The sequence below is a fragment of the Thamnophis sirtalis genome, unplaced genomic scaffold, assembly GCF_051295495.1.
Source record: "Thamnophis sirtalis isolate CommonGarterSnake01/CBP01778 unplaced genomic scaffold, rThaSir2_p1.2 scaffold_5, whole genome shotgun sequence".
In the NCBI taxonomy this organism is placed as follows: domain Eukaryota; kingdom Metazoa; phylum Chordata; class Lepidosauria; order Squamata; family Natricidae; genus Thamnophis; species Thamnophis sirtalis.
This window is the reverse complement of record NW_028261385.1, coordinates 133,463,666-133,479,212: the sequence shown is the minus strand read 5'-3', so window position 1 is coordinate 133,479,212 and position 15,547 is coordinate 133,463,666. Positions and strand designations below refer to the sequence as shown.

The window sequence follows — 15,547 nt, the reverse complement described above, 5'->3', positions numbered from 1 at the left end:
AAATTTCAAGTGTAACTTTAAGGATTTTGGGAAATAAACAGAAAAAAGGGTGATTAGAGTGTGGGTTCTTCTTAAAGCTATAAATGGATTAAGGGTCTAGATGGACTTGAAATGGGATTTTAAAATTAATTGAATGAATCCTCCTGGTAGGAAAACGTGTTTTGAATTATGAAAAACATAACAGGCTAAAATGGGAACTTTGAAGATTGGAAGTAGAGGGAACTAAAAAGAAAAAAAAAGTAAGGTTTCAGTTAAAGGAGAAAAACATCTGTTTGACTTGTTAATACAGAATGGAACAAAATACATTATTTTTTCTTGTATATACATTTGTATTTTTCTTTTGTATTCTTTTTTTCTTTGCTTTTTCTTTCCTGCATTTTTTATTTATTTCTTTATTATTTGTTATTTTAATTGTTTATTTGCATAGTGTAACATTCACAATAAAATTATTTGAAAAGAAAAAAAGTTCTTAGTTTTGTCACAAGTCCATCACGCTTGATAAAATGTCCTCTGCTGTTTTTCACATTTAAATTCTTCCTCTTCCTTTGCATGGGAAAGCTGATACACCTACCTACGATCAACAAAGATTGTGTAGAATTCTCTTATCATGAAGATGCTAGATCCAATTTCTACTATTCTGTGTAATACAATGCAGGGCGCAGTCTCTGTGTTACCCTGTCCTTTTTAAGAAGTTAATGAGAAGATGCATAGTTATTCCAATAGAAGTGTGTTTAAAATCTTATCTTTAATAAACTAAATTTTAAGATGCTTGTCTTAGCTATGTATGGTGAACACTGCTTACTTGCCTTGTCATCTTACAGTATTCATATTCTCCAAATTATTACTGAACTTCCAGATTAAGGGTCTTCTGAGATATATTCTTCCTCTCCTCATGTAACATGAGAGACCGCCTACTGCCAATCACCTCCACTCGACCTATTAGATCCCATAGACTAGGCCTCCTCCGAGTTCCATCTGCCGGTCAATGTCGACTGGCAACCACGCGGAGGAGAGCCTTCTCGGTGGCAGCTCCGACTCTATGGAACGATCTCCCCATGGAGATTCGTACCCTCACCACCCTCCAGACCTTCCGCACAGCCCTCAAAATCTGGCTATCCCGCCAGGCCTGGGGCTAAAGACTGTAACCCACCCAAATGGTACGAATGTTGTGTGTTTTAATGACGTATTGTCCTATGTGTTAAATGTTTGTTCCCCCCCATTTTTTCGAGTTGTAAGCCGCCCTGAGTCCCCCCAGGGAAAAGGGCGGCATATAAATAAACTTCAAATACAAAAAATGCAAAAAATACATGGGCAATAGTTGTCTGTTCATTCTCCATTTAAATATTATTAAGAATAGTATACTATATGAATATGTTTCTTGTTTCTAGAAAGACATAAAAATATTTTACTTAAATTGGCAATAACATTGAGTGTATGTTTGTAGGTGTGTGCAGGGGAATTGGGGTTGTTTTTTAAACAAAAATCTATGCTGTGTTTATCTACCATGCACACAATGATACATCTTGGAAGACCTAGGAGATACAAGCACATTAAAACTAATCAGTCTGCTTGGAATAGAAGGGAAGGGAGGAGGTATGCCTGTCATTGCTTCATGAACCCAGAGCTTTGATTGATCTGTTCAAATATTAACATGCCTAGTGGGGTAGCCCACAATGTCCTCCAGGCCTCCCAATATATAAATATTCATACAATAACATCTGCCGTGGTTGCATATTTACTATTCTGCGATCTTCCTGTTGTTTTTAATGGGAATAACTAGTCTCTTTGAGGAAATTCCAAAGGAACTAAAAAAAAAATCCCTATATGTATCTGTCATTTAAGAAGTCCTCTCAATATTGTTTCTAAACACCTCTTTTCTTATATGACAAAGACATTAATCATTGCATTTCCCACATTCCAAAGGTAACCTCATCTCAGCTTCTTCGCTCCATAAATTATCTCTTGGAACGCATGGAACAATCCTATTAAACTCATAGCAGAAATATCTTATTTAACAAAACCATCTTATTTTTACTTACTACCAAACACATTTTAATCAACAAAGTGTTATGAATCTCCTAGGCCAAAGCTCAAATAAAATATTGTTAGCGGTCTTTTTATACCTATGGTAGAGAATATGGATATGTCCCTGTGGCCCAGATAGGATTTTTCTTTATGAAATGCTTTACTATCCCATTTTTGTTTCATCTTGGAACTCAGTAGAGTCTATACCAGTGGTGGGTTTCAAAAAATTTTGGAACCTCTTTAGGTGTGGCCTGCTTTCCAGGTCCACTGGTGAAACCTCTTCTAATCAGTTTGGTAGATTTGACGAACCGGTTCTACCGAACTGGTGCGAACTGGTAGGAACCCACATCTATACAGTTTCTGTCCACTATCCAGATCATCAACTGGTTCTCTCTCTTAGCTCTTGGAGCTAAGTTGCCATCTGCATATTGTATATATTTACACTTCTTAAAATTTATTGGGAGGAATATGATACAACCAATTTTGTTGTATTTAAGTGCAATGAAGATTATACTTATAAGATAGATGATTCTGTCATTATTAGAATGAAACTGGTGAAATGTCCTGGAAGACAATGAATGTATACTACTGATTTGAACACATATCTATTCTCACACAGCATTACCTGAAAAATCATTCCATCAATAAAGAGCAGCTTTCTGCATTCATTTTCACTTTTAGCAATGAAGTAATTCCTCGTGTTTCCAAGCATTTTTCGACCATACAGTCAGTATGTATGGCAGTCCCCAAGACTTCAGTCTCTGCAACAATATTTGGTGAAGTAATCTCCCCCCCCTTTGTTCAGTAAATTATACAAAATAGGGCTATTGGTTCCTTCTTTGGGGACTGCTCAAAGTTGAGAATAAGGTCCCTAGGCACTGTGGTTTTTTTGGCAGTGGGGACATTCTTTATATTAGGTTGGGGGAATAGGATTTGCTTTGAGTCCTTATAGCATTTGTACTACTTTCAAGCAACCAAGAAATAAATTATTCTGGATGCTATCCGAAATAAAATAGAGCCATTCATTTCATCACTATTCATTATAATGAGTCCCTGTTTTGTGCATTTTTACATAAATACATTATTAGCATATGCTGCAGTGAAGTTTTTTAAATGTAGTCGATTCTTAAGGCATGTCTTACTCTATGGATACATAGATTTTTTTTTCCCCAAGGTGATACTTAAAGAGGTGTTTTCATGAATATTTTGGGAAGATGAAGCCCTTTGGAAAATGAAATTAAGATGTATCTGTACAGAACAGTGAAGGCATTGGCTAAGGAGGAGAAAATTCTTCCTTACTAGTGTGCCTGACTAAAGTTACTTTCATTTAATGTACATAGGTGCCATTATCTCTTTATTTCATTGCATTCTGTGGGGCGCATTCCAATGGACTGAGATTATCATCCCATTCTCTTCCTCTGCCTCCTCCTCCTCCTCAACAACCCTTCATAGAGGAAGAGAGTTACAAAGAAAATATGTTAGAGAGTGGAAAGGATTTTTCAAGGGACTTGCAGGGAAGACATAGCAAGCTCAAAATGGTGCCACTGAAAACAGAGCTGACTACTATGGCGGAATGAATAGCCAGCAAGTAGCTATTTTTCTTCATAATTTTTCTCCAGAGAAGGAGAGGACTTGAGATTGCTATCCAGACAGTTGCTCCTTGTCAGTCTCAAGTGGGTTTAGAGGTTTGGGAGTCAAATGAATATTAATTTTAAGAGTGTCTGCCTCTGTAGATAGAAAGTGTGTTTAAACAATAGAGCGAGGTGGCGCAGTGGTTAGGGTGCAGTACTGCAGGCCACTTCAGCTGACTGTTATCTGCAGTTCAGCGGTTCTAATCTCACCGGCTCAAGGTTGACTCAGCCTTCCATCCTTCCGAGGTGGGTGAAATGAGGACCCAGACTGTGGGGGCGATATGCTGACTCCGTAAACCGCTTAGAGAGGGCTGAAAGCCCTATGAAGCGGTATATAAGTCTAACTGCTAATTGCTATTGCTAAACTTGTTCTGGAAGAGGAGCAAGTTTTGCTGGATGGGACTGTGGCTAACCTGAAAGTAGATTTGAAAGTGACAGGCTGCAATAATGATATGGATTGAGATGCTATGCTGAATATATAGCTGATGCTTTGATAATTAAAAGATGTATAAATAACAGATGAAGAGTGGCCTGGATAATTTTCCTGTGTTGGGTTTACAAAAGAGGCTTGTTGGACTTTTGAAGAATTTTGTGAGAAGAGACAAAGAAAAAAATGAAATCAAGTTCTACGATATTATCTGAAGGGAGAAATTATCAAGATTGTTAAAAGTAAAAGTAATACAAAGGTGGTTTATTTGATCAAGGTTAAAATAGATACATTGGCATCTTTGGTAACCCTTAATGCACTTTTGTTGAACAATGACGTATTGAGGATTTATTTATAGATATGATGAGGTATGGGAAGAAGTATTCTTTTACTGCATTTTTTAAGGAGAAGGTGATATGTTAGTAAAACTGTTTAAACTTGTGACAAAAGGGGAAGTCATTTGTTTAAATTTTTTTCCTTGCTATGTTCTTTTTTTCATTTGTTATTTTCTGTACTTTCTATTTTGTCTTTTTCAGTTCATATTTTAGTCTTTTTAACTAATTTTTAATAAAATTACTATAAAAAGAATGGAAGGGATTTTTGTGAATATTTGAAAGGCAGTTAGAGACCTTATTTCCTAGAGACCCTGCATGTATAGATTACCTCCCTGTTCCATTCCAAGAATATATGAAATTTTTTTGAGCTTCACGTCCAACTTTTAAAATAGTTTTTTTAGGGAGAGCTCCCTCTTACTCTGAATCTAGCAGCTATGATTGGGGACGGGCCTCCATTCATTTAATTTAAACTAAATTATTTCCAAAAATATGTGTATGGGTCCCAGTGTTTTCTTAGTTTTAATTATGTAAAGCATAGATTTAAAAAGGTACTAAAGGTAGCATATTTGCAATATTACAATGATTCTCTTGCGTCTCTACTTCTGAAATTTACATGGCTTGTTAATGGCTTTAAAGCTTATGAATTTCTCCTAAGACTGAATAAAATCAGGCCTCTGTTTTTCAGCTTCTGTTGGAATTATGCCATCTCGTGTTTAGTTGTCTGTAAAACAACTTTCCTTGCTGCAGGAAAGGAAATATAAATAAACAAGCTGATGGCAATTCATTTATTGCCCTATTTAGCTATGCCTTGATGGTGTTCTGCTTTTCTTTTTTCTTTTTGAATTTGTATATTTACAATACAGCAGATCTACGCAGATCATTTGAGATCATGTGAAGATCTGAGGACAGATGGTGTTGATATGTTGTCAATAACCCAAAGTGGTTTTATTTTATTTTTTTAAAATTCTGGTTAGATCCTAAAAGTGTGAAATGACCACTGAATATCATTAAGAAACTGAACGAAAGCCAAGGCATTTTATTCACATAAAATAGAAGTGTTGCTGATGAAAAGGTTGTCTCTTGAAGTCAGTTTAATAATCTGTTTTAGACAGAATTTCACTCCTTAAAAGATTCAAATTTGTTTGATTAGAATTTAGCCTTGATTTTGGATGTGACATTTATTGAAGGAATTTCCTTCTATTGCACTTAATTCTCCTCCTTTAGCAAATATCCCTAGTTTTCCATGAAAGGGCACCACCCTATTTATAATAAAATAATACGTTATGCATGACCAAACTTGTCCATTTGTGGTGGATAGGTTATTGACTAGAACTAATTTCATTAGTTATATGCCAGTTCTTTGTGGTTGTTTAACTGGTTCCACCACAAAACCGCGGACGACAAAATCGCGGTCGACGAAAGCGCGTATGTGACGTCATAACAGCGCGACAAAAAAGATCGAAAAATGTAAAAATAAAGCGAAAACCTTACCCTAACCCCCCCAAACCTAACCCTAAACCTAACCCTTAACCTAACCCTAAACCTAACCCTAAACCTAACCCTTAACCTAACGAAAAACCTAACACTAACCCTTAACCTAACGCTAAACGTAACGCTAACACTCTAAACGTAACCCTAACCCTTAACCTAACCCTAACCCTAACCCTTAACCTAACCCTTACCTTTATGTGAATCGGCTTGCTGTAATTTAATTTTTATTTCAATTTTTAGATCTTTTTCATCGCGTTGTGATGACGTCACATACGCGATTTCGTTCTCTGCGCTTTGTGGAATGCGGTTTTGACGGGTCACAGTTTAACTACATTAGTATTCTGTTTCTACACTCAGTTCAGAATACCCTTCTACCCATAAGGCTTTATATTGGATTGGATTTATTATTACATTTATATGCCCTTTTCCCCGAAGGGGATTCAGGGCGGCTCACAATTCAGTCAGGGAAGGGGGTACAGACAGGGGGATAAAAAACGAATATAACAATACAAAATTTAAAAACACACAACAACCATACCATTCGAGAAGGGGGGCAAAAGCTCTTTAGCCCCAGACCTGTCGGAACAGCCAGGTTTTAAGGGCTTTGCGGAAGGCCTGGAGGGTGGTGAGGGTTCGAATCTCCACAGGGAGCTCGTTCCAGAGGGTCGGAGCAGCCACAGAGAAGGCCCTCCTCCGGGTAGTCACCAGTCGGCATTGGCCGGCGGATGGAATTGACTCAGCCTTCCATCCTTCCGAGGTGGGTAAAATGAGGACCCAGACTGTGGGGGCAATATGCTGACGCTGTAAACCGCTTAGAGAGGGCTGAAAGCCCTATGAAGCGGTATATAAATCTAACTGCTATTGCTATTGCTATCTGATCGGTCTATTGGAGGTAATTGGCAGCAGGCGGTCTCTCAAGTACACGACTCAAGTATATGAGTCGTTACATAAACTTCTGGAAGGCTGATGTCTCCCAGTGATCCTCATCAAATGTCCATTAATTCTATTCTACCATTGAAATGCAAAAGAGTATGTATCAGGTTTGGAAAGAGCCTTCTCACCCTTTGGTGGAATAATTTTCACAAAGAGGTTCATCTGACATTGAGGCTTATTATTTTTTCACACCCGGTGGCCCTTTGTTTCTGCTTTTAAATTGTATCTCACCTACGATTTTCCTCAGTCACTGTGAATTACAGCCTTGTAACATACTATAGTTTTAAAGTGTTTTGCCAGATTTTATTTAAATGTGGAGAGGGTGGCACTTTCTCACAATTCAAGACATAAGGGCAGCATCCTTATGAATTAATGAGCAAAATTAGTTGATTTGATAGTAAAGCAAAATATATTTTCATATAGCTTTGAAGGCCTGACTGAATCAAAACATTTGGTTGATTGAAGTGAATTACCCGTATTTTTCGGAGTATAAGACGCATCTTTTTTTCCTCAAAAAAGAGGCTGAAAATCTGGGTGTGTCTTATACACCAAATACAGTATTTTTTGCCTCCCAAAGCCCCCGCCCCTTCACCAAAATGGCCGTGCATACCCTTATGGAGGCTTTCGGGGAGATCCTGGGGGGTGGGGAGGGCAGAAATTACCAAAAAATGGCCCGTTTCCCCCCCCCGAGCCCCCAACAGCACTCTATAAGCCTCCATAAGGCTATGCAAGCAATTTTTTTTATGAAAAATGGGCCCATTCTCACGAAAAGCGGGCTGTTTTTTGTTCATTTTTGCCCCCACCCCTCCCAGGAGCATTCTGCAAGCCCCCCCCCCAGGCTATTCATGTCTTTTTTTAAAAAAACGGGCCCATTTTCGTGAAAAATGGGCTGTTTTGGGGAGTTTTGCAGAGTGCAAAAACTTTTTTTCCCTTTAAGCTCTTTAACTGATTGATGAGAATTACATTGATCAAGGGCTGTGCCAGCAGAAACAGAGCCTTAGGTGCTGCAGATTGTCAGCTATTTCCTTCTCCAGCACATGGATAAATACACCTGGAAACATCTACCTACCTACCTTCTCTCTCTCTCTCCCTCCCTGCCTACTGTATTTCTCTCTCTCTCTATCCCTCTCTATCTACCTACCTACTTTTAAAAAAAAATAACCTCTTCAAAACCTTGGTGCATCTTATACTCAGTGTGTCTTATACTCTGAAAAATACAGTAGATACTTGATTCCATGTTTATTAAAAATTGCTATGAAAAATAGCCATGATACTGCTCCTTGACCTTTCAAATGTTGAGTACTAATCATGATGACTCTGCATAAATTTCAATATTGAGATCTATAAAAATTTGAAATTGAACTGGAGACCTAATCTGTACATATGTTCTGCTGGTGAGGTTCCCAGTGAGAGTTGAATGGCTAAAATGGGAGCTGAGTGCTGGGCAAACTAATTACTTGCTTTCATTAAGCGGGTTTTCCTTATGGTCCTGGTGATAGTTCACAGCCTCTTAGGCTGAAGATATATAAAATGAGCCGTGAAGATTTGGAGATTAATGTTAAAAAAAAATCTGAACAAACATTCTCTCCGATGTTGCTATGATATGTTCTACCTGGGTTTGTCCCAGAAAACTATCCTAATATTTATTTTATTACCTCTTGCTGGTATGTGGCAGACAGAATAACTTTCTGTAAAGTCTGTGGTTTGAATATAGTTTAAGTTGCCACAACCTTGCCATTTTTAATATGAAAGAGTGAACTGGGTTTATTGTATTAAGCCAAATTTAATTTGTGTCTTGATCTGTTTGAAGGCCAAGTGAAGGTTTGAAGAATGGGCGTGGATTGGGCATGCAACATAAAACCTTGAACAATTTGTGCTTAATATAATTGTGGAGGCACATTCACTCTTTCCTCAAAAAGTAGCTGTGAAGCCCCTGAGATATTCTTCTCCGTAGAGAAGAGGGAAATCTTCCACCTCTCTTTCCCCCATGTGCCATTTGACATCTTTCAAGAAATGTTTCATCTGGTTCTAGTGTGAAAGTTCTAGTTAATAGATTCTGGAATGGCTTCTTTGACCTAGACCTGAATTGCTGCTTAGTTTTTGTAATATTGGCATTAGTTTTTGAATCTTTCCAATAATTTTACACAACTGCTTCTTGTAGTTATACACAGTAAGATTCTTTGGCATATATTACCAGTAGTTATAAGATCTGGCAATATTTTTATTAAGCAAATATTTATTTTCAGTGTTAACATTAACTTCTATTCCTACAAATGAGGAAAGAGATTGTGAGCAGGCTGATAGACGTGATGTTTCCAGGTAGTAGCTTTCTATATTAGTATGATTCGTGCTTAGATTGAAGTCAGTTGTAGTCATGTACAATGATTTGCATGTGCATATACAGTACATAATATCTGATGTCCTATGTTCAGATCTGCTTCTTCCAATAATTTGGGCTTCAGAGGTGCCCAGAAACATAACCAAAATACTTGCCATCCCAAAGGATATACAAATATTTGTGGATATGCTGCATTAGACGTTACTTTGTCTTTTTGAAGGCAGCCAAAAGGTCATCTCAGTTGGAGCATTAGTGACATCTGAATTAACATTGTGGCTACTAGAAGAATGACACATTCAACAGTGAATATTAATTCCCAGCTTCCACAGTCTGATGAGAATGTAGTAGACACAACATTATTTTCATATTAGTGCTATTCTTCTACCTATCTGCTTCCTTCTATTTTCTGAAGTCCATATTTGATGGGTGAAAACTAGCGAAAGAGAAGAAAGTTTTCTCCATTTATAGTAGCTGTAGGTTGAGAATACCACATATGCTTCTCAGTATGCGGTTCTATCTTAGTCGAAATGATAGCGACACATTCTATTTAATTTCTAGTTCACTTGCTGAATACAATCTGCTCAGCACTTCACAGTATGGCATTTGGCAACTCTGATAAGTATTCATACATTTAATTTTTGAAATCATTAGTATCCTTAAGATCTAAAGCTTAGTGTTATTCAGAGGTGATATTCTGCCAATTCAGGTGAACCGGTGGCAGCGAAAGGCCCCACCCAGATGTTACCACGGAAACCATGCACAGAAGCACCACACATGAGTGAAGCATGCGTGAGCAATGTGTTCCCAGTTCCGAACCAGTAGCGAAGATAAGAGGAAACCATTACTGGTGTTATTGCTTATTATTACTACAGCTAATTTTGGTCTTTATACTTAAAAGGTTTAATATAGCAATAGCAATAGCAATAGCAATAGCAGTAGACTTATATACCGCTTCATAGGCCTTTCAGGCCTCTCTAAGCGGTTTACAGAGAGTCAGCATATTGCCCCCAACAATCTGGGTCCTCATTTTACCCACCTCGGAAGGATGGAAGGCTGAGTCAACCCTGAGCTGGTGAGATTTGAACCGCTGACCTGCTGATCTAGCAGTAGCCTGCAGTGCTGCTTTTAACCACTGCGCCACCTTGGCCCTATAGAGGCACAACAGAGTCCATAGTGTGGAATAATAGAAGTTCAATGCACTTCTCCTTGAAAACCACTAGGACTTGCAGCCTAGCTCCATCTCTTACCCTATTGTAGTTGTCATTGTCATCACCTAAGAAGACCTACTCTTCCTCTTTCCTCTCCATTGTGGGACAGAAATACCCCCCCCCAAAAAAACACTGCATCATTTCTGAAAACTTCTAAGTAAAAGAAGTACAGTACAATAATTGTTATATTGTTATATTTGAGAGACCGCCTGCAGCCAATTACCTCCCAAAGACCAATTAGATCCCACAGATTAGGCCTCCCCCGGATTCCATCTACTGGCCAATGTCGCCTGGCTACTACCCGGAGGAGGGCCTTCTCTGTGGCTGCTCCGGCCCTCTGGAACGAACTCCCCGTGGAGATTCGGACCCTCACCTCCCTCCAGGCTTTCCGTAAAGCCCTTAAAACCTGGCTGTGCCGGCAGGCCTGGGGTTGACGAGTTCCCTTCCCCCCCTCGAATTGTGTGACTGTTGATTGTTTTTAAATTCTCTCTGTATCTTGTTTGTTGTGTTACCTTGTTTGTTCTACCCCCCCCCTTCTGGGTTTGTTAGCCGCCCTGAGTCCTTCTGGGAATAGGGCGGCATATAAATGCAATAAACCTTAAACCTTATATTTAATCCGTGTCTTGATTTATTTGAAGACCAAGTAAAGGTTTGTGGAATGAGCTGTGGATTGAGCTTGCTTGTGACATATAAAACCTTGAAACAATCTGTATAGCTATTTTATATCACCTCCTGGTCAAGTAGCACCATAACCTATGACTAAGAGGTGTCAGCCTCTAAATAAATAATAAATTTCACAAAGTATGGGAGGGGGGAGAAAAAACTCAGCACCATTAAAAATAAAAGTTAAAATTGTAGAGAAACCCTTTATAGCTTTAGATATTGGAATTCAGGTAATCAGTGCTAGAAGACATAAATTACCAGGGATCCCGCATATGCAAGAATAAGCTCCAATATCCTTAAAACTCCAGCAGACCAAAAAATTACGGTGATCTACCACCAATAAGGAAGAAGCCAAACTGACAGAAAATACAAAATCCTGAAAGTATGCAGAGAAAACAATGAGTGCCAACACCACACCGAAAATGAAGATTAAAATAGTCTTGTCTACCCAAGTACCAGGTTAATCAGATTTTTCTTCTGACTTCAAGTTACTTGTTCTACCTTTTTGTTTTTCTGGAACTTTCCAATTATAATCTGTGGCCAAAGGTAATGATGTCAGCTTTCCCCTTCTCTCAGCTCATGCTTGAGAGAAGTTTTGCATTTAAACACAACCAGCAATTGAAGTGGCAGGGAGGTTGCAATACTGTGAATGCCATCTGGTTTTGGTAAACAACAGTTATAAATGGAGTTTTCATACACCTTTCAGTTTTGCCAACCATTTTTTTTCCTCCCAAATACCTTTGAAATGGGAGGTGTTTTGTCAAATTTCCAATAATTGCTTCCAACTATTGGGAACTTTGCCTGAGTACTTTCATCCCCAATACAGCAATGCTATATACGTGTGTGTGTGTGTGTGTGTGTGTGTCTGTCTGTCTGTCTGTCTGTCTGAACACTCATTCACATTATGTATATATACATAGACCTGAATGTGTTTCAGTGGTGGGTTTCAAATTTTTTTAGAAAATATTCTGTAGGTGTGGCCTGTTTTGTGGGAGTGGCTTGGTGATCATGTGACCACGTGGGAGTAGCTTGGCAGTCATGTGACTGGGTGGGAGTGGCCAAGTCAATGTCACTGAATTCTTTGCCCCAAAGAATAACCTACAAAAAGAAGATATAAAAAAAGGAAATTTATTAATTTGTGCACTTACTACTTAAATAAGAATAAAATAAATACACAAAACCATAAAACAGCTATTTACAGAGGAAATATGGCTGTCCTTGACCGTCTTCAACATTATTGACCACCTTACATACACACTTCGAGTCCCTCTGCCCCTTCCCTCTTCCTGGATTCACTCAGATGTCTTTAAAACTCACAGCCTGTGCACAGCACACACTCTTCTAGCAGCCCCTCTGCCTCTTCCCTCTTCTCCAGCATCCTCCCCCACCCCACCTCAGCCACTCACCAGTTCTTTCTTTTTCTGTTTCTTCTTCTGAGAACTTTTTGGCAGCATGGTGTGGATGGGCGGGGTGAGTGAAAGAGCGAACGAGGAGAGGGAGCATTCCGGTACGGGGCCTTCTGACCAACGGGTATGGGAAGGCATGCTAAATTTCACCATCCAGTATGGCCGTACCGGTTGAAACTCACCCCTGATGTGTGTTTGTATACGCACATGTACACAAATAAAAACATACTAGGGTTTCGCTTCTTGAATCTTTCTTTCCACAAATAATTACTCAGAATGTGCGCGTAAAAGAGTCAAAGAGCTGTTTGTGGAAGAGAAATGTTGGTGAAGGTATTAATTAATTCTCTTTTTTTCTGCTTTTTGTGCTGTGTTCTCTCTGGTCAGTGCAGGTACTCCTCGACGTACAACCACAATAGATCCCAAACTTTCAATTGTTAAGCGAGACATTTGTTAAGTGAATTTTGCCCCATTTTACAACTTTCCTTGCCATAGTTGTTAAGTAAATCACTGCTATTGATAAGTTAGTAACTTGGTTGTTAAGTGAAACTGGCTTCCCCATTGACTTTGCTCGTCAGAGCAAAGGTGATCACATGACCCTGGGACACAGCAAAGGTCATAAATATGAACCAGTTGCCAAGCATCTGAATGTTGATCACATGATCATGTGTGGGGGGAGAGGGAAGGAAGGAAGAAATGTCTGTATTTCTTTATCCTGTCTTATTACTCTATTCTGTTTTGGAGTGAGCCATGTTCTTCAGAGCCCCACCCTTACAAATCACTCTTGCGTACCTACACACATTCCTTTGAAACACTCAAAACCTTGGTTTGCTTTTGTGCTCTAAAAAAATATTCTGACTCCCCTTATCAGTTTTGCAAAGTCTCATTTGCTGGGTGTGTCGGTAAACTCTACTTCTTAAAGATGATCTACTCTAATCCTTTGCATGCACCAGTTCATGTGCCTTATTTTAGGAAGTTGTAGATGAAACTTGTACATTTTGTTAAGGACGGCATCCTTGGTTTTCGTAGTTTGCAAACCTTGATCCTGTCTGACCCACTTTGAAGCATGGATGTTTCTGAATCATGCTACTGCATTTTTGCTCAGTTGGATTCTGTTCAAGTGACTTCTTGAAGGACCCCAGACAGTAATGCACTTTCCTCTACAGCAGATTTGAAGCAGCCTGCTGTTGACTTCTATGCCCCTCTAATGATTACCTAGCTGTCTTGAGAATTCTGACCCTTTTCTGCGCAGACTAATTAGCTTTTCAGACTTCATTGTGATTCTTTTTTTTTTTTAAAGAAAAAATGTATGCAGGGTGTTTTTATATCTTTGTTGCTTAGTTCTGGGTATAATTGCACATTATCAATATATAATGTCAGTATTTGCAAACTACGGTTGATGCTGTTTCTAATTGCTGCTATTTTCCCCACAATGAATTAGTTTGGCAAGGTACGTTGGGGGAGTGACCGTTATTAGGAAGCATGTTTAGTATGTGAGGGCCAGACACACTTAAAGGTCATCTTTTATTCCTATTAGTGCAAATGGATTTAAGCTTCAAGAAGTACAGTATTGTAGCTGTGAGGCTGAAGAAAATGAAGTTCTTGACCTATTGCAAATGTAATGCCACAGATGGAATATCAGCACAGCTTAATTAGTAATTTCAAACTTTGCCTGTTTACCAAAATATGTGTGTTCCATCTGCTTTATAGCCATTCTGGTACTTTAGTTTAGAAAATAATCTCTTGTTTCCCAATCTGCTTTAAGTGGATTAAGGCATGTTGCTGATTTTCTCTCCCCGCTTTATGCATGGTAAGTGAATTATTGCAGGAGGGAAATGTTCTCCAAAGTCATCCTGTATTGCCTTGGGTTGAAATTAATTGGTACCAGAAACTCAATTGTAAAAGCTCCTCTAAAAACTGAATACAATGAAAATTCAGGTTGGAAGAAATGGAAGAAATAGTAAGACTGCCTTTAATTCTCTCTTTTTTTTTAAATTAAATATGAAATATGTCAGAAAGTTTTCCTGCTGTTTTTATAATTTTCAAATTGTCATTGATAAACCTGCTGTTAGCAAAAACTTCCTGGTTTAAAAGAACTTACAACATACTAAGTTAAGGATTTTTGCAAATGTTGCACTTTTTCATATTGCTTCATAAATGTCAGTTTATTCAGTATTAATTCCAGTATATTTAGAAGTCAAGCAAGTTCTTCTTGCATTCTGTTTCAAAATGTATTGTTAACTGTTCTATGATGATGGGTTGTTGCATTTCCAATTTTGACTGATGCAGGAAAACTTATTTTTCTCTTCGAAATGTAGGATTTGTTGCCTAAACATATTGTTTCTGACTTTTATATGCATATATTTATTTACATAGTATGATGTTTGTGATTTCTTTGACTATCCAACGTTGAACCAGTCTTGCCAACAAAACCATCAAACATTTCCTATTTCTCTACTCTTCTTGTTTTTAATTTTTACTTTTTAAATAATACACTTTTGAAAAAAAAAATCTCTTAATGGGAAACCTGGCACTGTCTGTCTTCTCTGTTCTGCAGAAATGTTGAAGGAGTTGAACCAGCAACGCAGAGCGAAAGAGTTTACAGACCTGAAAATTATTGTTGAAGGCAAAGAGTTTGAAGTCCACCAAAATGTTCTAGCTTCCTGCAGCTTGTATTTCAAGGACCTGATTAAAAGGTTTGCCTTCCTTCCAGCTGTGATCTGGTCTGTTCTTTTGTAGGACGCATTTGTGTCGCTTTTTTTTCCTCCCCTCTCTTTCAGGTTTATGAAGATTTGACTCTCCTGTCACAGAGCCAGTAGCCATTCTTTCCACTTACTCTGAATGTATTTTTTTCAAACAAAAGACTCAGATTCATTTCTTACACATAAGCTGATCTGCACAATTCCAGATCTCATTATTTGCACATTTTGGCTGAAGAGAGATGCTCTGTCATGGAGCATTTTAAAATCAAACTCAAACAACTGAAAAACAGTGTTGATCACAAAACACAACTTATTAGGTTAATACTTAAAAAAAGGGATACTACTAACTCTTCCTCCAGGCTGCAATAACCAATATTATTTTAAAATTGCC

General features: G+C 38.3%; 1 protein-coding gene across 2 annotated transcripts in view; it reads left to right on the top strand.

Moving 5' to 3' along the window:
- KLHL29 (kelch like family member 29) overlaps positions 1 to 15,547 on the top strand; it is a 445,288-nt gene that overhangs the window by 324,493 nt on the left and 105,248 nt on the right. For both annotated transcript variants that reach the window (XM_087716963.1, XM_087716962.1), the window contains one exon: positions 15,012 to 15,150. In XM_087716963.1, coding sequence (XP_087573089.1) covers positions 15,012 to 15,150 — 139 coding nt within the window. The remainder of the gene's footprint in view (positions 1 to 15,011; positions 15,151 to 15,547) is intronic.